This window comes from Cydia pomonella, chromosome 27 (assembly GCF_033807575.1).
Source record: "Cydia pomonella isolate Wapato2018A chromosome 27, ilCydPomo1, whole genome shotgun sequence".
NCBI classification, from domain to species: Eukaryota; Metazoa; Arthropoda; class Insecta; order Lepidoptera; family Tortricidae; genus Cydia; species Cydia pomonella.
The window spans coordinates 10,079,019-10,103,761 of record NC_084729.1 but is presented as its reverse complement, the minus strand read 5'-3'; the positions used below and the strand labels follow the sequence as shown (position 1 = coordinate 10,103,761).

General features: G+C 39.2%; 1 protein-coding gene across 1 annotated transcript; it reads right to left on the bottom strand.

Annotated features, from left to right (window-relative positions):
• Window positions 1-107: 107 nt before the first annotated feature.
• LOC133532528 (zinc finger protein 433-like) lies at window positions 108-24,071 on the bottom strand. Its single transcript, XM_061871246.1, has 13 exons — window positions 23,625-24,071; window positions 20,634-20,768; window positions 19,319-20,008; window positions 18,761-18,888; window positions 17,657-17,731; window positions 12,387-12,516; window positions 11,331-11,437; window positions 10,984-11,071; window positions 8,508-8,627; window positions 8,013-8,075; window positions 5,991-6,104; window positions 1,726-1,824; window positions 108-1,345 (listed from the first exon to the last, which is right to left on the bottom strand). The coding sequence occupies exons 1-13, from the start codon at window positions 23,757-23,759 to the stop codon at window positions 1,208-1,210; spliced, it is 2,022 nt and encodes a 673-aa protein (XP_061727230.1). The 5' UTR covers window positions 23,760-24,071; the 3' UTR covers window positions 108-1,207.
• Window positions 24,072-24,743: the final 672 nt, after the last annotated feature.

Here is a 24,743-nt window from a genome sequence, read left to right as displayed (position 1 = left end):
GTGAATGAATTTCATTCATAATGTGTTCATGCACTTTAGCAGCTGACCTGAGTTGGGTCATTTTGCATATTTTGGGTGTTTAACATAATTATAAAAAAATATTGTAGTCATAGTTGTTATAAATAATTTATTAATTTAAAACATGATAAGGAAATTTATGTCTAATTTATATGTTTTCAATATTAGCATCAGACCCGCTAGCATGACTTGCGTTGCGCTCGACTCCATACAACCCACTCTTCAAGTATGGACTTATGGAGTCGCGCGCGACAACGCAAGTCATGCTAGCTGGTCTGGATTATATTTCGGGCCCGAGGAAGAATGTTTTCCGTTCAGCAAATATCAGCACATCGTTTACAATATTTGAAATGTAAAAAAATGGTTCGTATCGTCGGTTAAGAGTGTAAAACCGCTAAATCCATTTTTGAAATTTATTTATTTTTAACTTTAATGTCTATAAAAATAGGTACAAATTTCTCTATTTTCAAAAATGGATTTGGCAGGTTTACACTCTTAGCCAACGATATGCAAAAATATCAAACATTGAACTATGGAAGGTAGAAGCAAGAAACAAAATCTCCTTAGGCAGAATTGTTGCAAAAATATCCAGCTGTCAGCTATAAATAATAGTTCCAAATCTCTCCAGAGTAGCGTTAGAGTAGCTAAGAACCTACGCGATATTGACGGAGTGAAGTGCGCTATCTATGATTAGATTTTTTTCACAAGTATTCTAGGTATTGTAGCGCACTTATGGCTATTTATGGTTTTTTGTTGGACAATTTTTGGTATATGGAGTTTATGTTCCTTGCCTCTACCTTCCATACATTGAACATTTTTGGCAATGGGGTTGGCCGGTCGAAGTATTAAACAGACGGCGCCATCATAGCTTGCCCTGTCAATCACAAGAATTGTGTCAAATTCTTGTTTTTTTTTTTGGAATTTCGTGACCTGGATTCCAGTACTTTAAGCCAAATCTCATAGAACAAAACTAGAGACAGGGGCAAGCTATGATGGCGCCATCTATGCAAACCTTTGACAGTTGCCAACCACATTAGAGACAGTGTATTATTTACACTTCAAATATTGTTAACGATGTACTGATATTCCATGAAACGGAAACGATTATCAGGACTGATTACGGGCCCGATATCGGAAAGTGTGAATGTTATTGGCACTTAAGTAATTTTGGTCATAATCTGGAAACCGTTCATTCCTTCTGCCGTCTCCTGCTGGGCGGCGGCAGGCGCAGGTGCACGGTGTTGACGTGCAGTGTCCGCGAGGAGGGCGTGGAGAAGTACTTCCCGCACTGCGCGCACTGCACGCGCGTGTCGATGCCCAGGTGCACCTGGAATATTTTACAGTACATATAGTGTTACTTTCCCGCACGCGTGCGGGAATGAGCACTTTTCGTGCATATGTCGAAACTTTAAAGAGCCATATGTACTGTAAAACGTACGATACACGTGCTAATAGGTAATTCGCAACTCGTGTCGATTTAAAAACTCCCCCTTCGGTCGTGTTTTAATTTATCACCACTCGTTGCGAATTTCCTATTTTCTGCACTTGTATCGTAAATAACTATTCCAGTGACTTCTTTAAGGGTTCCGTAGCCAAATGGCAAAAAACGAAACCCTTATGGATTTGTCATGTCTGTCTAGCGTCACGTGCAGCTGTTTAGAGACTATGTACGTAGTTCTGTCCGTCTGTCTGTCTGCCTGAACTTACGGTCGCGTGGTGCCGCTTCAGAGCGCCCGCCTGCCGGAACTGCTGCGCGCACTGCGAGCACTTGTGCGGCTTCTCCCCCGTGTGTAGCGTCACGTGCAGCTGCACAGACAATAAATAAATAATAAATATTATAGGACATTAATACACAAAATGACTAAGTCCCACAGTAAGCTCAATAAGGCTTGTGTTGAGGGTACTTAGACAACGATATATATAATATATAAATATTTATAAATACTTAAATACATAGAAAACACCCATGACTCGGGAACAAATATCCATGCTCATCACACGAATAAATGCCCTTACCAGGATTTGAACCCGGGACCATCAACTTCGTAGGCAGGGTCACTACCCACTAGGCCAAACCGGTCGTTCAATACTGAGATAAAGATAGTTCATTATTCAAGTAGGCATATTACAATGCGCTTATGAACGTCAAATAAAGCTACGCCGGCTCTAACCCAGCGGCGTAGCGTGTGTTTTTGCCGCCCGGGGCCCATCAGAAATTTGTCGCCCCGTTTATGATCAATATTAATTATTAGATAAAAAAAAGTTGACTAAAAATGGTAAAATACAACAAATAAGTTCAAAAACTGAAACTCGACTATTGAAAATAGGGCTCTAAAAATTATGAAAAAAGAAAAAAAATCTTATTTTAAATACGAAAGAAAACAGAAAATACTTTATATTTATCATGTTTTATATAAAGAAACAAAACAAAACATAATTTACTTAATAAATTTTGTACACAATGTGGGAACAAGTAGGTAACCCGACAGATTTTAACGTCGCACTCCTGGTCATAAGGAGCAAAAAATTTTGTTAAATTTGGCAAAAAAAAGTGTGGGTATGTTGTTTTTAATTTAAAGGGGGTGATTTATTATAAAAATCCTGAAATACGTATCTGGGACCAACTTTTATACAATTTGCTTTTTATACTGATTCCACTAAATACGCTAAATGCGGTCAAGAATACTCCTTTAAAATCTGTCAGGTTCCTCGTTCCCACGGTGTAGGTATATTCAATATTCAAAAACATATTTAAAGGACAGCCGTGGTCGTATGCTGCGGTCATAAACTTTAAGGTAAAAGTAAAGTATTATTTTTGATTAGATTTTTTTCTTGCTTCATACATTTTAGAGCGCGAATTTCAGTAGTCTGGTTTTAGTTTTTGTACTAATTTTTATTTTTATTTATTTTAGGGTTATCATTTTGTGATTCATTATTTAAATTCATTTTACATTATTTTTGTGCGAAGGCGCCTTTAGTACAGCAGCGCACGCAAAGCGCCCAATACCTACGTCAGGCTACGCCCGATGCTTTTAACATGATTGTGACAAATACTAATACTTATTCTGTGATCGTGATTCGATGGCGTGCAGCGCGCCACGTTCATCGGGCTACGCTCGACTATTTTGGCATGAGGGCACTGAGAGCGCCCGGCATCCGAACGCGCGCGGCGCGCCACGTACGTCGGGCTATGTCCAGATTTTTAGTATGAAGGCGCCGATGGCACCCGGCAAAGGGCGCTGTGTTCAATTTGATGTGACGTTATTTAACATATAACCAGCGGACAATCGTGTAAGATCGGCGGTGGCTCCGAACACCGCATTTCGGCAGCGATGGACCGCCCCTGGGCCTATAACTACGAAAATCGAAGTTCGTCAATTGCGGTCACTTTTCTCTGTCACTCTAATTACGTCTTAGTGAGAGTAAAATAGAAAGATCCACGCAATTCACGAATTTGGGTTTTCGCGGTAGACGCCCTGCACCGCCGCCTCGCCTCGCGCCGTTGGCTCCCGCGGTGCGTTGGCGCGTTTCGTGACGCGATTTGAAAAATTTGGATTTCATAATTTTATATTTTTAAATGCCGTGTTTGCCGCCCCCTCTCATGTGCCGCCCGGGGCCATGGCCCCCCTAGCCCCCCCCTCGCTACGCCACTGCTCTAACCCTACACCTCTGACCCGAGAAGATTTAAATCCCCCCTCGATTGGAGGAGGGTATCCCAATATGGACCGGCAAGAAACTTGGCGGGACACATCTTTTCAAAACATTACATCTTATAAAAAAAAACATAAAACCCGACTGCACACTAAAAAGAAGAAAACAAGCCCCACAAGAATATTGTTGTTGATGGTAAGTATCGCAGGCGGGGCCAACTTGACCGCCACCAACGAAAATGCCTACCTAAGTAAGATTCTGCTAAAAGGTGAACTTAACAACCAACAACCAAAATGACTATAAAGTAACCCTCTGTTGGTCCCTGCCTGCGATACTTACCATCAACAACAATATTCTTGTGGGGCTTGTTTTCTTCTTTTTAGTGTGCAATCGGGTTTTATATTTTTTTATAATAATTAGTTTTTTTATTTATAACTTTTTAGTTACCCCCAATAAGACATCCTATGACACTCCCGTGATCAAGACGAATCTAACGATACCTCAAAGATCAAAATCCATGAAGCCATTTAGGCTACAGGAGCCCACAAAGAAACAGACATACACTCGAAAAACATTACCCTCCTCTCCTTTGGCAGTCGGGTAATTAACATCATCAAGTCATTTATTTATTGAATCAAGTTATCATAACATTACAGCTTACGCCAAAGCGTTACGTAGATTCATAACTTAAAAACGACTTATTTATTAATTAATTAAAAACTAACTTACATCTACGAATATCTGTCTTGCATCCTTTCAAGCATTCCCTTCCACTCAGATATTAGCCTTCCTATCCCTGTCGCAAACAGATCACACTCTGGTAGGGCCGGGAGTAAGGAGTTAGCGAGCGCAGTTGCGCGCAGTACGGCGGAGTGCAGGCGCAGACGAGTACGCGTGCGCACTATGGCCAGTAGGGGCGGTCGCCTCCGTCTACTGCAGTACGCATCAGGTACAGGAAGTTTTAGAAACCTTTCTGTCATGGATTAAAGCGTCACAGCATGTACTAAATATACGTAATAAATCAGTTGTGGATATTATCTAGGCTACAAAGGGCATAGGTCAGGTGTCGACAAACTTTTGAGAACCTATTGCAGTAGACGTCACCAGTTTTAGAAATGTCATACAGGGATATTTTGTTTTCACGTTCTAAGAACTTTCAAAATGTTTTTTTTTTTTTACATTTAACGTGGCTTGAACCGCAATCACCTTCACCGCCTTCAGTTTGCCGACCCCTGCCATAAACCTTGGTAGATTAAATAAATATATGCAATATAAAATAACCTAAACGTTAAACTATATATCTACTTTGCCAGAAGCATTCAGAATTTTTTTAATAAATTAGTAGTAGTAGTGAGACACCGTTTTTGGTGGCTGAATAGACCGATGCGACACTGGACTTGGTCTACCACCGGCCTGACACGGGAAATTTGCGGAAAACGGCTCTGCGACGCCTTGTCAGATTTCATATACAGATCCCCGTCTCTACAGATTTCATATTGTACAGAATCGTAATTCTACATATTCCTAACTATACTGATTCATAATTCTACGAATTCCCAATTCAACAGATCCGCAACTTTTCACTCTTTATCGGTCGGGTTCCCATCTACACAGATTCCGAACTCTACTGCTTTCCAGCATTACAGATTCCCAACCCATCTCAACAGATTTTACATCACAAGTGATAAAAACTTTATACTAAAATAAAAAGGGATGATCAACATTCCCCACTCTCCCCTACTGATTTAAAAATAAACAGTTTAATTTTAAGAAGATTGGTTTTAATTTATTTTTAAACATTTTGATTTTTAATTCTACGAAAAAAATTACAAATGTAGTCATAAGAATCTGTAGTATTGGACATTTGTAACATTGGAAAGTCGTAGTCATGGGAATCAGTAGAAATAGGAATCTGTATAATTACGATTTTGCAGAATTGAGAATCTGTAGACTTACGATTAAGTAGAATGGGGAATCTGTAGACTTACGATTAAGCAGAATTAGGAATCTGTAGACTTACGATTAAGCAGAATTAGGAATCTGTAGACTTACGATTAAGTAGAATGGGGAATCTGTAGACTTACGATTAAGCAGAATTAGGAATCTGTAGACTTACGATTAAGTAGAATGGGGAATCTGTAGACTTACGATTAAGCAGAATTGGGAATCTGTAGACTTACGATTAAGTAGAATGGGGAATCTATAGAAATAGGAATCTGTAGACGTGGGCATCTGAAGTATTGGGAATCTGTAGACGTGGGTATAATTCCATCCAAGTACTTAAAATTAGAGTACTAAATAGTATAAGTACTTAATATTACCTGCAGCCCCTGGCGGGTGGCGCACAGCTTGTCGCAGGAGGGGCACTGGTAAGACTTGCTGCTTCTCTCTCGCTTGCACTGCCCGAGCTGGTGCCTCTCCAGGGCCGCGTTAGACTGAGACAAAACACAATACTTGTTGTACCATTCATACAGTTCATATTGTAACTTAACCTTAATTTGAATAATTCATCATTACTTTTCTTTCTTCTTAAATAAATATATTTTGTGGATAATCTTACACAGATTGACCTAGCCCCAAACTAAGCAAAGTTTGTACAGTCGCCATCAGATATATCGGAGTGGCCAAGGTGCTCACAAATATCTGAACACTGCTCTATTGCCAAGGCGTTAGAGTGCGTGTACAGACATTTCTGAGCACTTCGGCCGCTCCGATATATCTGATGGCGCCTGAACTTTGGGCACTCGGAGACGATATATATACTTAAATAGATAAATTAATAAAGTCATAAAACACCCATGACTCAGGAACAAATACCTGTGCTCATCACACAAATAAATTCCCTTATCGGGATTCGAGCCCGGGAACATCGGCTTCATAGGCAGGGTCTCATAGTGGGTACAGTCAAGTGCAAAAATATATATCGAAAGAATCGTCTCATAAATATGGTACAGTCAGCAACAGAAGTAGCGGATCAAATAACGTTTCATAAGTATCTACCATTCTGTAACAACTTAACAAAAAGTGATGTCTTGAATATAGAACAACTAAGGCTGTAAAAGATATACTTTTGAGCGCGAATTTTAGAAATTTATCTATATTTGGAAAAGTTATCCGGAATATCAGATACTTTTGGCGGGTTGTTTCATCCGCTACTTTTGATACTGACTGTACTACGCTCTTATTACACTGGAATAAGATGCTAGGGGACAAATTTTTGAGTAAGATGTGTACACCCATATTTTTACACTTACTCAAATCGAACCTTCACATCAAAATCGTCAAAGACAATTTCCCTCTTTAATTATTAAAAAAAAAATCATAACTTATTCTACCATTATAAAAATATAAAATATCTTTGATTTTATTAAGCAATATTCGCACGATCTTACACGACACAACTCTATCCTATAGCTTGATATGATACTGACCGGGTCGTGTAGACGCGGCCCGCGGCTATATTAATTGGCTGTTTGCGTTTGTCTTCGTGGATACATGTTAAAAAGTAAAAAACAATACAGGAATAACTTCCCGTCCGCTAAAACACGACAATAGTGGTTTGAATTTTTTTAATTTGAGTTTGACCATAACGAAGAACTTCCCGTACTATTCTTATAAGGTGAATATAATATTGGAGAAAATACCTTTTCTCAAACTTGCTATGAAATGATGACATGACTTACGTCAAATTAGGTCCGGAAATGCTACATATCAGGTGTCATGAGTGAAGATGATATGTAAAGGAATTTCATACTGCCTTACACACCTAGGACTGTAAAGCAACCTTCTTTTGTTTTTTAACGTCAAATTGTGACACAACGTCTTGGCATTCAAACATCAACAAATATAGGTACGCTACCGTTGCTTAGCGACGAATATGCACAACAAATCACCGTTGTTGTGCATATTCGTTGCTAAGCAACGGCGGCGGCGCATCGCGCAGGCGCGCGGACTTACGCGCGTAAGGCACCGCTGGTAGAGTGGCGAGCCGAGTAGGTCGCCACAAAAGAAATTGACTACATTTTTTGTTTTAATTGCAAGTTTGAGAAAAGCACTATACAAATCTCGGCGAGAAACGGGGTTGCCGGCCGCGTATCTCTATCCTACTTGGCCTGCAACTCTACGTTTCCCGGCCTCTATAGTAATGTACCTACTATTCTTTCCTTCACTCACCACGCAAGTACAGTCAGCGTCAAATACTTCGTAGCAGTCAAAGTGGCCAAATAGTTCGGTACACCATACTAAATATATGGTGTACCGGACTATTTGGCTACTTTGACTGCTACGAAGTATTTGACGCTGACTGTACAACTATAGAATGAATACCTTTCTGTCCTACTCACCACGAGTTTCGCTCCACATATTTCGCAGACGACCTGCGCTCGAAGTCGCGTCCTCTCTTTTATCTAAAACAGATATTTTATTTACAATTTAGCTTCAACTGAAAAAGCTCGGGGTACCGCAACGTAAGGTTCAATTGGACCTGTTATTTTCCTTGTGTATACTCCGTATCTTTAGAATAGAATAGAATAGAATAGAATAGAATAGAATAGAATAGAATTTGTTTTATTCATAAACACACAAACAGTAATAGACAGACATAAAAGAGAACATAGTGATAGTGTTTAGGTATTTAAATAAAAGAAAACGAACAATTTGTACATTTTCCGAGTTCCAAGTTAAATTTATACGATGTAGATTGCTTTCAAAGTTCATTGGCTAGTCTAAAAAATATAATTAAACGTAGTCTAAAAAATATAATGTCACATTTTCTTGCCCCCTCCCTCCCCCTAAACGTGTGATGTAATGAATGGGTGTCCCCATACAGGTAATGTTACCTTCCTGTAGTACTCCTTGTTCATCTCCCTGGTGCGGCCGTACGCCGGCCACTTGATGCGCAGGTGTACGCGCTGGTGATGCGTCTCCAGCGAGCTCGGGCTCACGAAGGACTGGTCGCACTGACGGGATACAAGGTATAATGAAATGGTACATTATTGCAGAGGCCGCGTGGAGTCCGACAAAAAAGACAAATCCACGAATTGCTATTCCTGCCGAGGCATATGTAGTGTTTTTCTACAAACATGCGAGGAAATAAAATTAAGTAATTATTATCTAAGCATCGCTCTAATCGAACCATCACATCAAAAACGTCAAAAACAAACTACTCATTCTGTCATTCAGTACTATTAAATACTCGTTCATTCAATTTAATTGTGCAATATAAGCTGTATGTGCACGCCTGTCATCCTTAAAAATATAAAAGTTTTTGATTTTATTCAGTTTTCGCACGATCATACACGATGGTCTGGAAAGAACGAGACATGTAAGTTGGTTTACCTTCCTATCTCACTCTATCCTACAGCTTGAAATAACTGCTGACCCGTGTAGACGCGGCTATTATAATAATAATTGGCTGTTTGCATTTATTTTTCTTAGTAAGTAACATATTAGATTTTTTAAATTTGAGTTTGACCATAAAGAGAAGCGCTGGTGGCCTAGCGGTAAGAGCATGCGACTTGCAATCCGGAGGTCGCGGGTTCAAACCCCGGGTCGTACCGTATGTGCGAAGTATCATTTGATATTTACCTTCGCTTTTTGGTGAAGGAAAACATCGTGAGGAAACCGGACTTATCCCAATAAGGCCTAGTTTACCCTCTGGGTTGGAAGGTCGGATGGCAGTCGCTTTCGTAAAAACTAGTGCCTACGCAAATTCTCGGGATTAGTTGCCAAGCGGACCCCAGGCTCCCATGAGCCGTGGCAAAATGCCGGGACAACGCGAGGAAGAAGAGAGTTTGACCATAAAGAAGAACTACGCGTTCTATTTTTGCTACAATAAAGTGAACATTTCCGAGCATAATGAAAATAGATATATTTAATACTAGTGGATTGTTGAGCTGTGGACCTCGTCCACCCCTATGGGGCTACAGCTATTTAAATTAGCAAAAAAATCTATATAAATATCGGCACTGCTCACTAAACTTCAAACGAACTAAGAATCGGTTGAGAAATGCGACCTGTAGAGGAGAACAGCCGGACAGAATACGAAATCACGTTTGTCTAAGCTGAAACAGAGACGCTTCACTCCGTTCAGTTAAAATAAATATTTAAAGTGTTAGAGCACGCATTTTAGGATTCATCAAACACTAAATAAAAAGGTTGGTTGGTTGTTAAGGTTGCCAGAGCTCAACGAGGGTAGGGAGTGTTAGGGTCGGCAACGGCGCCGAGTTGCAGGCGTACATAGGCTATGGAGACTGCTTACTATCAGGCGGGCCGTATGCTAGTTTGCCAATGACGTGGTATTAAAAAAATAGTTACGACGATATTCATAAACGTCTGTCAAATCTACACAAGCTTAGAAAATAACAATGTCTTAGAAAAAGATAAAGTTTAACACTTTCGCAACCAGGCAAAATTTCGAACAATACCCCAGAAACCGACAGTACTCGCTAGTCGAGCAACGACGTGCAACTCAATGCCGCACTGGCTGTGCCAAGTAACTTTCGTATACTTACGTGAATAAAATTAAATCTGCTGTCTCATCTGTTTATCCGTTTTATCAATTTAGGTTGTACGATTTACGAAAATTCTAACTCTTATTGATACATACCCGTGTATGCAATTTAACGTAACCAACTAATAAGAATTTTTATTTTGTAATCGCATTAGGTTAAGTAAATAAAAATACAAAGTGAAGTAATAAAATATAATAATCAACTGTACCAATTTTTCGACCACACAAGTACATAACAATCAGCGGACTTTTTCTGTTAGTGGCAGTGGCAGCCCTGAGGTAGCGAAGATGCAATGCTTGCCCGCCTGTCGGGTACTTTGGCTTCGCGTGTAGGTTTATAGCTCGTGCCCGACCACCGGGTGCGCCGGCTTCTGAGTAAAGTTTACGAGTGCCCGAGTGTCGGGTACGCGGTGTCGAAAGTGTTAATAGTCGGACCAAGATAACATGGCATTTACAATGTCAAGGTATGGAATGTCATTATTAATGACAAATTTCTATGAAAAATTACGTTAATACTGACATTACCTCACTTATTGTATTATCAGTGGAAAGTCAGCTAAGACGGACTTTAGAGATTTGGCAAGTTTCACAAATAGGCGGGCGCGTGCACACAGAACGTGCCGCCTCGCGCGGAATATGCCGCGCGGAGCAGCCCGGTCTGTGAATATGTGCCTCGGCCGCATTGCCTCGAGCATACAGACCAAGCTGCTCCGCGCAGCAATTTCCTCACGAGGCGGCTCGTACTGTGTGGACGCGCATAATAAGGGGGTTAGTCTGAAGTGCAACAAATGTGTGCAAGTTACCTCCTCGCAGCAGAATTCATGCTGCGTGCGCGCGTGCGCCGCGCGCGCCTCCTCCGTGGCGAACAGCGCGCCGCACGCAGCGCACGCCCTGCAATAAATGTTGCCTTGTTCGATTACATCAAATTATTTGGTTTAATGGTTAAAAATAAGCCGCCTCCAAGGTCAAAATTAAAAATAGCACATTACATACGTAGGGCAGTAAAGTAAGTAATGTCGCAGATCACATATAATTTTCGGACCAGGCGAAGCCGAGGCCTTTTTATTTACTGAACAAGCTGTGTATACTATTTTTATTCTTTTGATGAACCTGGGGTCGACATTTGTAGATACTAAAAAAATATACTAACTTTAAGGACGCGTCGCAGAGTGTCCGTCCGTCCGTGTGTCTGCTCATAGCCTCGGAGCTCGCGAACTGCACCCCGCACGACTCGCAGGATAACTTCGACTTCGACAACTTAAATAATAAACATGTTTTTAATCGATTTCGAAAATGAAAAATAAGAATGATGAATTCTCCAACTTCCTTCACGGGGACTCGGACGATCTCCATACCAATTCTCATCTATATAGGTTTAGCGAATTAGCAGGGGGCGGGCGTACAGTCAGTAAATAGGCGGGTCCACACAGAGCGAGCATACGTCTACACTGGCCGTTTTGAGGCTAATGAGAAAAAAAGAAAACATGGCACGCTGCGCAAAATTGCGACGGAAAATATTTTAATTTCTTTATTTCGACCAACAAGGATCATATACACAATACACAATTAAAATAAAATTTGAACATTAAATTATTAAACATTAACCCCCTTATTCATAAACGTGAAAGTTACGATGCCGCTGATCATCATGTGTCCCTTTCCATCATACCAATACGTCGGAAAGGGACAAACGATGATAGAGTATTAGTGTTATGTTTAAAATTTTGTCCGTTAGATTTTTCGGTTACATCACTAGCTATGTTATACTAAAAAAATATGCTGTCCCGACTCCGCTGTCCGTCTGTCTGTCTGTCCGTCTGTCACCAGGGTATATCTCGTGAACCATGATAGTAAGACAGTTGAAATTTATATATGCAACATAAATACATCACAGATGATGTATACAAATACAAAAAAAAATAACAATAAAATAAATATTTAAGGAGGCGGAGGTTGTATGGGATACAACAATCGTGATTTTTTTGCCGTTTTTTGCGTAATGGTACGGAACCCTTCGTGCGCGAGTCCGACTCGCACTTGGCCGGTTTTTTTTCTATCGTGCCAACTTCAACAAACCTTTTAAGGCCATTTTCCCTTGATTAATTGGTTTAAAATAATATAAAACAGCAATTTAAGCAGGAATAATTAACGGATAAGAGTTACTTTTGACTTAAAAATATTTGCTCTGTGTTATCTCAATAATTACCTCTTTGTGCGCCTTGGCGTGGTGGTGGCGCAGCCCCAGGGCTCCGATGAAGGAGTCCCCGCAGATCCCGCACACGTGGTCTTTGGAAGGGTGGTTGAGGCGCACGTGGCCGTAGTAAGAGGTGCTTTTACTGCAAATTTGCTACTAATCAGAATTACGTATAAACGGTCAAAAATACTTATTGGCATAGTTTACAATCCCTCACGAATGTCATAATCGGATTTCTTCTCTTTTAATTATTTGTATAAGAATTCAAAACTTGGGGACCCTTTACATCTCTATGGATAATTTAATGATCGTTTTTTTTAATTATATTTTATCTCTGACACTTAGAGACTTTTCCATCTCTAAAGAATATTAGTATTTGTTGTTAGTATTTTTTTAGCTAGTATGAAGTGATACTCGCAGTAAGAAAGATGAAGAATAGGAAAGCAGTTGGCCCCGATGAAACCCCGGCCGAAATCTGGAAAATGCTGGGTAATATTGGAATTAACTGGCTAACGAAATTATTCAACCTTATTCTCTCAACTGGTAGTATTCCTAATTCCTGGCGAAATAGTTACTTGGCACCTTTTTTCAAAAATAAAGGAGATGTTAGCGAATGTGCAAATTACAGAGGAATCAAATTAACATCACACACCCTCAAAATTTGGGAGCGAATTATAAGTAGACGTATACTAGACCAAATAACACTATCTGAAAATCAATTTGGCTTCACAGCAAATAAGTCGACTTCAGATGCTATTCACGCATTGCGAATCGTTATGGAAAAACACAGAGCAAATAAAGAGAACCTGCATGTTGTCTTTATTGATTTAGAAAAGGCCTTTGACAGAGTTCCCCGAAAATTAGTGTGGCAAGCGATCAGGGCGCAAAACATTCCCGAAAAATATATCAGCATAATCAGGGACATGTATCACAACTGCACAACTCGAGTCAAAAGCCCAGCTGGCCTTAGCGAACCGTTCGAAGTCCAAGTTGGTGTTCATCAGGGATCCACTTTAAGCCCTTTACTGTTTAATTTAGTAATAGATTATTTAACCAAGGATATACAACTGCCGGTGCCATGGTGTATGCTATACGCGGACGACGTAGTACTCTTAACCAAGTCAGCTGAAGACATGCAGACCCAACTTACATCCTGGACTAAGGCATTGGAACAAAATGGCCTCAAGATTAGCAGGAGCAAAACCGAGTACATGCAATGCAAATTTTCTACCGAAGTCCAAGACGACAGAGACGTGTGCATCGGAGAACATCCTGTACCTAAGGTAACAAAGTTTAAATACCTAGGATCTGTCATCTCATCCGATGCCAATATAGATGCAGACGTCTCCCACAGAACACAAGCGGCATGGGTCAAATGGCGAAGCTTATCAGGGGTTCTATGTGACAACCGTATGCCCATTAAAGCGAAAGGAAAGGTGTATAAAACGGCCGTGAGACCTGCCATGCTATATGGCTCTGAGTGCTGGGCCATAAAGAAATACCACGAGCAAACCCTTCACGTAAATGAGATGAAGATGCTACGCTGGGCTGGTGGTGTCACAAGACTAGACCGGATAAGAAACGAGTACGTTCGCGGAAGTTTCAAAGTGGCTCCAATTCAAGACAAACTCCTTGAATCTCGTCTACGATGGTACGGCCACACTCGAAGAAGAGGAAATGACCATATAGTAAACATTGCGCTAAGCCTTCCCGAACGCCCTAGAGGAAGTGGCAGGCCAAAATCCACATGGTGGTCCAATATTAGAAACGACCTGAAGAACCTGAACATCGAAGAACAGACAACCCAGAACCGACCACTCTGGCGCAAATTGACAAGGAGACCCGACCCCACATAGGTGGGATAAGGGAAGGAAGAAGAAGAAGTTGTTAGTATTTTTTTATCATAGTTTTTTTTTTTGTGTAATTCGACATTTAGAGAATGTATACATCTCTGATAAAAGTATCTAATATATCATTGATTCCATATTTGTAATTGTATTTTTCTCAAACTTGCTATGAAATGATGACATGACTTACGTCAAATTAGGTCCGGAAATACTACATATCAGGTGCGATAAGTGAAGATGATATGTAAAGGAATTTCATACTGCCTTACATTCTTTTGTTTTTTAACGTCAAATTGTCACACAACGTCTTGGCATTCAACCATCAACAAATATAGGTACGCTACCGTTGCTTAGCAATGAATATGCACAACAAATCACCGTTGTTGTGCATATTCGTTGCTAAGCAACGGCGGTGGCGCATCGCGCAGGCGCGCGGACTTACGCGCGTAAGGCACCGCTGGTAGAGTGGCGAGCCGAGTAGGTCGCCTCAAAACAAATTGACTACATTTTTTGTTTTAATTGCAAGTTTGAGAAAAGCACTATACAAATCTCGGCGAGAAACGGGGTTGCCGGCCGCGTATCTCTATCCGGGGGTCTATATCTACTTGACGTAGTTTAAGGACGTACCCGGGTCCCGTTTGTCTTAATCCATCATTTTTGGCTTAGACTTTACACATATATCTGGGGCACGGCATTGCCCCCGCCAGGACGAGCAAAGCGTTGCTTAGCTACCTTTTCTTGAAGCGCTTCGTCGTTTTTTTTAAACCTCATAACTTGGGTTTGGATTATACAAAATTCTCGGGATATAATGTCAATAGTGGACTTATTAACCATAAAAAAATTCAATAGCATAGTTTGGCTATTGGAACTTGTATTACAAGAAATTTCGTTACTACAAGAACAATCGTATACTAAAATTAATAAAAAATAATGAACATTCACATTTTTTACCTCACGCCCATGTGACGGTAGCGAAGTGGCCAACCCGCATATTTTGACTAACATGAAGAGTTTGTGAAGTTAGGGCTTGTAGAGTTAGAAGTTTAGCTCTACAAGAGATCTGATAACTTTTTGACAGTGCGAGCCTTATGGTTTTGTCTTGGCAACATTTCACATGAAAATGTTTTTGATGGGATATCTTATACTATCAATGTATACATATTTGATAAATAGAAGGTATATATTTGACGACCGGTCTGGCCTAGTGAGTAGTGACCCTGCCTACGAAGCTGATGGACCCGGGTTCAAATCCTGGTAAGAGCATATACAGGATGTCCCAGAAATCGACGTCAAGCCGTGAATGGATCATAGAAATAATGCTTCTGTAGATTTTTGCCTAAAACTGAAAACCAACTCCTCCTACTTGGAAGGAAATTAAACTTTTACGAAATCAAATTATTCAAATTTACTGTTTCGCCTAACTTTAACTGACTGTACTGAAAAAAAATGTACTACGCTAGTTTGGCAAGTAACGTTAAAATTGGCGCGTTTAATAAGGATTCAAAAATGGTATAACACTTGCTAGAATACGTTTTCAATAATTGGTCAAGTTTTTTTTTTTGTAAAGAACTCCAGTTTTGACCATAATTTTCATACTACCTTAAAATGATTTTGGCTTACTTAAAGCTTTGCTAAACTTCGTTTCAAGGTCGAAAGAGACGGAGAAAGTCATTTTACGAAGTGTGAGCGAGACAGAGAGCGACGCCACCCTTATCAAAGATGAAACGGATAGATAAAATAACCGACGAGTGCGAGTGAGACAGCAGTGTTATTATTCTGTTGTGCAACCGCAGACGCTCACACAAACAAGTCAGTACGTTATGATAATAAATAAATAAATAAACTTTAAGTCAGGATCAGTTTTCCCATCTTAGAAAAATGAAATAAAACAAAATATCAGATTTAAATTTATTTTTTACAATAGTAAATGTTCAAACTGCTTCCCTTCGACGGCAATGCCCGCACGACATCTTCTTAAAAAAGATCTGGTTATTTTCCGGGCAAATCTTCCCCTATTTACAAATTCAACCGCTTCCGTTATTCTTTCCCGCAGCTCGGCTAAATTCTCTATTGTTTTTGTGTAAACTTTCTCTTTGACCGCTCCCCAGTAAAAAAATCCAGGGGATTTAAATCAGGCGAACGGGGTGGCCACAAAATTGTCCCAGCGCGCCCTATCCACCTGAGCGGGCATTCTTCATCAAGATGTTCTCTTACCAAACGGGCATAATGCGCTGGGCAGCCATCTTGCTGGAACCACATTTCCCTGTAAATGTTCAGTGGCACGTCTTCTAACAGATCTGGTAAAGTATTCTGAAGAAAATCCAAATAAACTTCGCCATATTTACATTTGTGTGATGAACACGGATATTTGTTTAAAGTCATGGGTGATTTCTATGTATTTAAGTATTTATAACTATAATATTATATATATCGTTGTCTAGGTTCCTACAACACAAGCCTTATTGAGCTTACTGTGGGACTTAGTCAATTTGTGTAATAATGTCCTATAATATTAATTTTTATTCGTATGTTACTTGTTTTGTTGTTACTCCGTAAAATACTGGGCCCCAAACGAAGACCGGATGGAAGTTGGACAGTCCTTAAGAACCGTGAGATTGAAGACCTAGTGGCTGAACCTAACATCATGGGAGAAAGTAAAGCCCACAGACTCCGTTGGTTAGGCCACCTTGAGAGAATGGACGAAGATCGGAACGTAAAAAGAGCGTAGCTGGGTCGCCTAGCAGGAGGACGTCGTGTCGGACGCCCCAGGGATCGCTGGAGCGACATGGTGGAGGCGGAGCTGCGCGAGCTTCGAGTCGACAATAGGGTTGTTTCCAATTTTTTGAAACGCTTGTATTATGTTCTATATTAACTAAAAGTTGCCCTGAAATTCAACTTTTATACTAAAAACTGCTTTAAATATGTTAAATTAACAAAATATATTTTGACAGATGCTTTCGCACCCGAAACGCTCTTTGAAAATTGTGTGACGTCACAGTTTACGGTTTGACACATAACTAAATACACACGTAGAAGATACGAACTGTCCACTGACATTTGTCCTTTGTTGTTTATCGCCTAACTGTCAATAGTGTCAATCCGAGAGTTGTGACGTCATCAGAATCTTCAATGACGTTTCGAATTTGGTCACGTGACGTGTGCCAAAAGATATTTTAAATGCAATATTTACAAAAATATGGTCATTACAGGTCCCCTAAAAGTAGTTTAACATGTTCTTATAATTCAAAAGAATTTATTGGGATACAATTCTGCCCTAAGATTTGTAGATGGAAACAACCCTATTGGCGAGAGGTCGCACAGGACCGAGAAAAGTGGCGCTGTCTTGTGTCGGAGGCCAAGTCTCATTGTGGGTCGCTGAGCCAACGGAGTAAGTAAGTAAGTAAGTATGTTACTTGTTTTAAACATGATACTTACGTGAAAGTAGCATCACATTGCTTGCATTTGAACACCTTCCCGGTGTGCATGAGGTAGTGGTTCCGAGCCAAATGTCTGCGAACACACAACACGTTTCAGTCTATATTTATACTCTGTATCTTTAGGTTTTTAAATAAAAGTAAACAAACAATTTCTACATTTTCGGGTAGTTGTAACATTTATTGGTTAACCAACCAAATACAAAACCGCCTGGATCTGTCACTGAACAACCTGACTTTAACCTACATGATTTGATCGTGTAACGTTTTCATCTACCCTCAACTGGATTAAGGAGCCATTTGTGGGTAGATTTTGTTTACTTTTATTTAAATACGTAAAGATACAGAGTATAGACAAAGACACGGAATTATACATATAGAACTCGGATAGCACTATTTTTTTTCTAATCTAAATTGACTCTTATCATCGAGCATCATAGGAAACTAGAGAAATCGGTACAAAAGACTAGAATGAAGGCCCAGGAATGAGGCCTACCGTTTGTGCTCACCAGCTGGCGCCACTGTAGATGGTGGTCCAGAAAAACAACTCTCAAAATTCTGCGACGCTTATTAGAAATAAATTAATACGTTAACATAAGTATTTTAACGTCTAAATTTGTCGTTTTTTTAAATCTGTTTAATGTTGCATGTATTTTAGTTGGCACTTGAAACCGCTAACATTTATTGAACTATAATTATGTAATGTTTACAATGAATAATCAAAAATAGAAAAAAGATTTACCACAATTGTGAATAAGGAGTAAAATTTCGCGATAAAAATGCTTATAAATAATTATGGTTTATGTGGTAAAAATTTATACATTTGACATTTTAAAAAACCTCCGTCTACACTAGCGCCCCTAGCGGCAAAATTAACGCGTTAACCCTCATTACCCAAGAACGAAGTCAGTGGAATATGTATATGATTCAAGTCCTACTCCCCAACAGAGAGTAACATAATGAAAAGAAAAAGAAAGAAAAAAGTTGGAATGTTTTCTTGGCTCATCTTGTAGTAATAGAGGTGGCGGTGCCGTCGGTACTGCGTGCGGAAGTATATGTGGCACGAGGTGCATGCTACATGTGGCATGCTACAGTCGGTCCTTACTTGGCGCGGGTGACGAACCCGCACAGGTTGCAGCGGAACATCATCTTGTGGTAGTCGAGGTGGCGGTGCCGCAAGTACTGCGTGCGGAAGTATATGTGGCACACGTCGCACTCGAACGGACCGATGTTCTACAAAAATATTTTAAGGTTATTCAGAAGTCAGAACATTCAATTTTGTAATGGTGTTTTCATAATTTCCCTAAAGTTATTATTATTATATATATCGTATATATATTGTGTTATTGTTGATACACGTATGTATACTAACTTAAAGTAGACCATCACTAAAATACAATATAAATACTCTTTCCTGTTCTCCGTGCGGAAACCGTAAATTTTTGGCCTGCTGCGCTTAACGAAGTTGTTGAAGTGAACATTCCTATTTCGTCGAACAGAAAATAGTATACAAACCTCGGGGAGAAAGCCATGTTTGTCAATTACATGTCATCTGAGGCATTTATTACTTTACTGCCCAAGGTGTGTCATATACAGTGGGGAGCAATGGAGCAAATAGGCTGGTGATAACCAAGATGCATATTCAGCTAAGACCTATGCTTACCGGGTCATGCTTCGCCATATGATTCTTAAACGGCTGCTCAAACTCAAACCCGCGCCCGCACTGCTCACACTTATAATCCAAATTCAAGTAATTACTGCTCTGCTTCCGTTCCTCTATCTCCTGCAGCTGCTCTTCCATCGTCAGTATCTTCAACTTACAATCATGCTTCGACTCAAACTCAGCGTGATCAAAGTTCGGCAAAAAGTTATTCTCCGCTCTTCGCAGTTGCAGTTGCCATTTTGTCAACGGCTTCGCATTTCTCTTTTTCCCGGCGACAAAACGGAGTAGGTTTGATATCCTTTTAGTTTTCACTTCTTTGTCCTGCTTTTTGGATTTCTTTTTGGTTTCTTTGACTGTTTCTAAGTTTTTAACGGAGATTTGACCTAAGTTTAAACCATCTATTTCTACGACTAATTGTTTAGGTGTATCTAGGTTATTACTGTTATTTAGGTTCATTGTCTCTTCAATATTATTTGTAAAGTTATTTAAAGGATCTGTAGGTTCATCTTTAATTTCTATTTCTGTTTCAGGCAATTCCTCCCTGTCATCAAATGAGTCTTCGCATATTTCTTCAGGTTTAGTGTTAGTCTTTTTTTCAAGTGAGCTGAATGTGTAAACGCTAAGTGTCATCAAGTTTAGAGCTAGTTTGTGATGATTTCTGTCTATTAAGAGTAAGTCATCTGTGGAAAGCTGAAATATAGTACAAGAATTTTGTATCATTATGTATATAGGTACTACACGGAAGTCATGGAAATAAAACTACTTTTTTTATTCTTACAACAACAGCAAAACCATCAGTAAATGCCTAACAGGGACAGAGTACCTTCAGTACCTCCCGTACAATTTTGTGTACGACTATAGACAAAATAAACTAAATGCTAGAATACGTTTTTGGCAAAGATTTCTATTTTGATACAAGCTTTTATCGCTGACTGTACTTTTTTTCCACAGGCAACTAATACTCATTGAGACAATTCTAAAAACCCCAAACATGATTAGGTTGCGTTGTTTTATCACAGAGCTCCTATGGCTACCTCCTGTCTCCATCATCAGATCAGCTTGATGGTACCATAATATTGCATTGTCACCTGACTTACATATGTATGCAAATTTTCAGCTTCATCGGAAACCGGGAAGTGGGTAAAATTTAACTTGCAAGATTTGTCCCGTACATACTAACAGGGCAAGTTAAATAAAAGCTTGTAAAAATATATGGCACCGTTCAGCAGTTGCCTGCACTTTGCACTTGTCAAAAATGGTTCATAAATCCAGTCAAATTATTGGATCTGGAAGTCTCCCAAAATATGTTACTTACAAAAGTCAGGCGTTTCAACATATCCCTAAGCAGGGCCTGTGAGCGATGGCAGCGGGCGCGGAGATCAGCAAATCTTAGAACCTGCGCCCGGCAATATGGACACAGATGCTGCGGCAACCCATCATCATCTGAGTACTAAAAAAAAACAAAAATTCCCACTCTGGGTTACCAGCCCACCTCTATACTAATGTGGTTGGCACCTGTCAAAGGTTTGCATAGATGGCGCCATAATTTTTTTTTTTTTATACTACGTCGGTGGCAAACAAGCATACGGCCTGCCTGATGGTAAGCAGTATCCGTAGCCTATGTACGCCTGCAACTCCAGAGGAGTTACATGCGCGTTGCCGACCCTAACCCCCTCCCACCCTCGTTGAGCTCTGGCAACCTTACTCACCGGCCCTCTAGCTGTCTCTAGTTTTGTTCTATGATATTTGGGTTAAAAGGCCAAAATACAGGACACAAAATTCCAAAAAAAAAAAACAATAATTTTAGGGATTGCCAGGGCAGGCTATGTTGGTGCCATCTGTAAAATACTTCCGGCCAACCCCAATTTTTTTAATGATTTGTTAAAAGTTTAGATGTGCACTGAACAGTTTTGGTTTGATATTTATGATTACCAAAGATTTTACATATACGTGTTGGCTATTAAAAAATAATGCTGTCTTGAAGACCATAGATCATTATTATAACTGCTTGCCTGCTACTTACGGAACATTATAATATGTATTTTACCTTCTTTGTACTCATTTTACACTTTAATAATTCATTGTAACATAAACATCTATTAGCTCTTTTTTCAATTTTATTCAAAAGCATTCAAAATTCAAAGATTTATTCTGCAAGTAGGCCTCAAGGGCTCTTTTACAAGTCAATACAACATTCATATTAACATCATATAGTGCCATGAAAAATACATAAAAACATCTATAAATACAACAGCCAATACCTGGGTAAACCGTACATTATAATAACCTTAAAATAAATAATAACTACAATACAACAGAGATGTATAGTCTCTATGGTTAAAAATACATTAAATCTGGGAATGTCAAATGTCCCCAATGTCAGAGTACTAATAAGTTTTGTTATAAATTGTTACACAGTTTCCCATAAACAATTTTTTAACTTTCTGTAGACGAAACTTGGAGACTACTAACTTATGTTTATTTCGTGTATTATAAGTATGGATATCAGACAGTTCAGTGTAGTTCAAATATACTTTATTCATGTAGGCCTAGCAACAAGCACTTATGAATAGTAAGACAGTATTACATATAATTATCTCAAGCTAATTATCAGAGCAATTTATTGATGTAAATATTAAAGTTTCTTAAAGGACTTTATATTCTTATGAATATACATAATCACAACTAGTATGTATATGTATTGTGAAGCTACTGTGAGAATATCTATTTCCTTGAATCGTTTTCTCAGAAGCCATGTGGCATGTTGTAAATAGATCTGATTGCTCTCTTCTGAAGAACGAAGACAGTTATGCTAGATACTAAACTAGTGGCTCTGTGAGCTGTAGACCTCACATTACGCTTAGAAAATGTAAAAGAGACAAATACTTTGTTTAGTCTCTATCAGAGTGAACTCACAATGGTCTTAAGCCCCATAGACACTATTAGCTAGGCTTAAGTCGGTCAGGACCGAGAACTTAATGAAATGAAATCCCACCACGGACTGAAAGGAACTAGTTCATCTTAAGCGCTCGTAATCGGTCTCGGTCCTTTAGTTCAGTAGTTGGTACGTCGGAACCTAGTAACAAATAGTCTATAGCAGTGTCCCTCTCGCACACTAGATAATGGCAGCCACAGACCGAATCGGTTTAGCTAGCCCCTTCCTTTCCTCAGATCTCGAGATTTGCTCCTGAACTAAAGGAACTAAAAGAGCGAACTTGTTCCTTTGACCGATAGACCGAGATCGGAGCACTCTTTTTAAAGACCGAGCGGGCACAACTCTACTAAATTTTTGATTTGAACATTTTTTCAAGAACTGGATTGACAATTTTTTTATTTAATCGTAGAATGTGGACACAGAATTCAACAGGAATCAATTAAGAATTGTGATCTGTAGAGGACATAAGGGCATATGAAAGCAAAATGCCTGAGTTTAAACAGAGACCTTCACTCAATGCCGGATTTAGAGGTCTGGAGGCCTTGGGCAATAAAGGAGTGGAGGCCCCCTGGCCCCAAATTTTTTCCAAATAAAATGGTAAATTTTCCGAATTCTCTACTGTGGAGGGGCAGTAGACCCGGTTGCCCTCCCCTAAATCCGGCCCTGCCTTCACTAATGCTTTGGTCAATTATGTTGTATTCAGTTTAGTTATGTGTTTCTTAACTTAGTTTTAAGTGTATATTGTATACCTGAATTGGGTTACCATTGGAACTTACACATGTAAGTAAGAAATGCAAACAAGTGACAAATTATTTAAAAATAAATTAAAAGACATGTTAATCCACAAATGCTACTACTCAATTGAGGAGTTTTTAAATGACGAAAAGCTGGCGAAATAAAATATTTATTGTGACACTGAATTATTGTATGTTTTTTTTTTTTTAATTATTATTATTATTTTTATCTACATTTACAATAGCTCAAACTTTGTATATGGAATGTTATTTAATTTTTTTATGTTTTATTTACTATTATAATGTTATTATTATTATTCGAATTTTATATACACGAGACATATTATGTAGAAATGTTTTAATAGGTATTAGATATTTAGTTAAATTTAATATTGTGTGCCCTAACAGGGTGTCATGAACTGACTAAATTAATTGTAACACCTTATTATGTAACTTCATGACTGCAATAAATAAATGATAATGATAATGATAATGATGCATACAGAAGTTTTAAAGAAAGAATGGTTTATTATTTGGGAAAGGTTCTCCATTTCAAGCTCCCTGTTTTTTCAGGTATTAAAGTACAATAATCTGAGGTTTTCTATATAATAACCTCATTTTAAAGAAGATTACTTACCTCCACACCCATCAGCTGAATAAGATGGTCTTCAAGTCCATCGGGAATGCTATACAGCTTAGTGTTAGTGGCCAAACAGACGCGGCACGCGCTCAAATCCTCAGATACCAATTGCACTCTTGAACTGCTATCCATTGTTGTTCTTCAGCTTAATTATGGTTTATAGAAGTTTGTTACCCATTATAAACGCAAGTTCTACCAAGAGCTTACTGTAGACCACTAAATGCAAATAAATTTCAGTCTGGTTACTATTATGTTGAGCGATGTTTTTGTAAATGTATGTTGAGAAAATAAATTTAACTACATATATTTTTGTGACCTTTCCGGATCAAGCCCAATATACTAGTAATTTCCTTAACATCACAGTGGAAAATAATAGAATCAGCAAAACTGAACGACCGACTATACTGTGACGCTCAATCATTAGACTCGTTTCTTAGAACGTAGTGATTATATGCTCTTTGCATTAGACTTAGACGTCAAACTGACATTGACGATTGGCAGCCATATTTGTCTTTGAATGAAGGTGCGTTCCACTTCACAAACTACTGTTCAAATGCTGCACAAGTTATGGAGTCTACAGATGTTTGAGATTTATCAATACATATAAAATCAAAACGAGTTACCACTATCTATAAAATAAAGCTCCTTAGAGTGTTCCGTCGTATATATGTCAAGGACGCAGCTATAACAAGAGCGAAAAAGAAATATACTGACCGAACCAAGGTCGCCGTCCGGTGCGCCCGTCTGTTATAGCTTTTTAAGCGCCAATTACATCCACACTTCCCGATATCGGGCCCGAATCAGTCCCAATATCGGGCCTGATAATCGTTTTCCGTTTGACGGAATATCAGTACTTGATCAGTACATCGTTAACAATATTTGAAATGTAAAAAATACTTTGTCTGTAACTGCCAAAAGTGTTAAATGTTTGATATTTTTGCATATGAATCATTTTTTACATTTCAAATATTATAAACAGAAATATTCACTGGAGCGCAGAGGGTTACGAGTAAGTCGAAGCAAAACTGAATATATGTACTGCAACTTTTCCGGAAAAGTATCACCTACCAATGTAATGCAGCAACCATACCTTGACCACACTCCATTAAAGCAAGT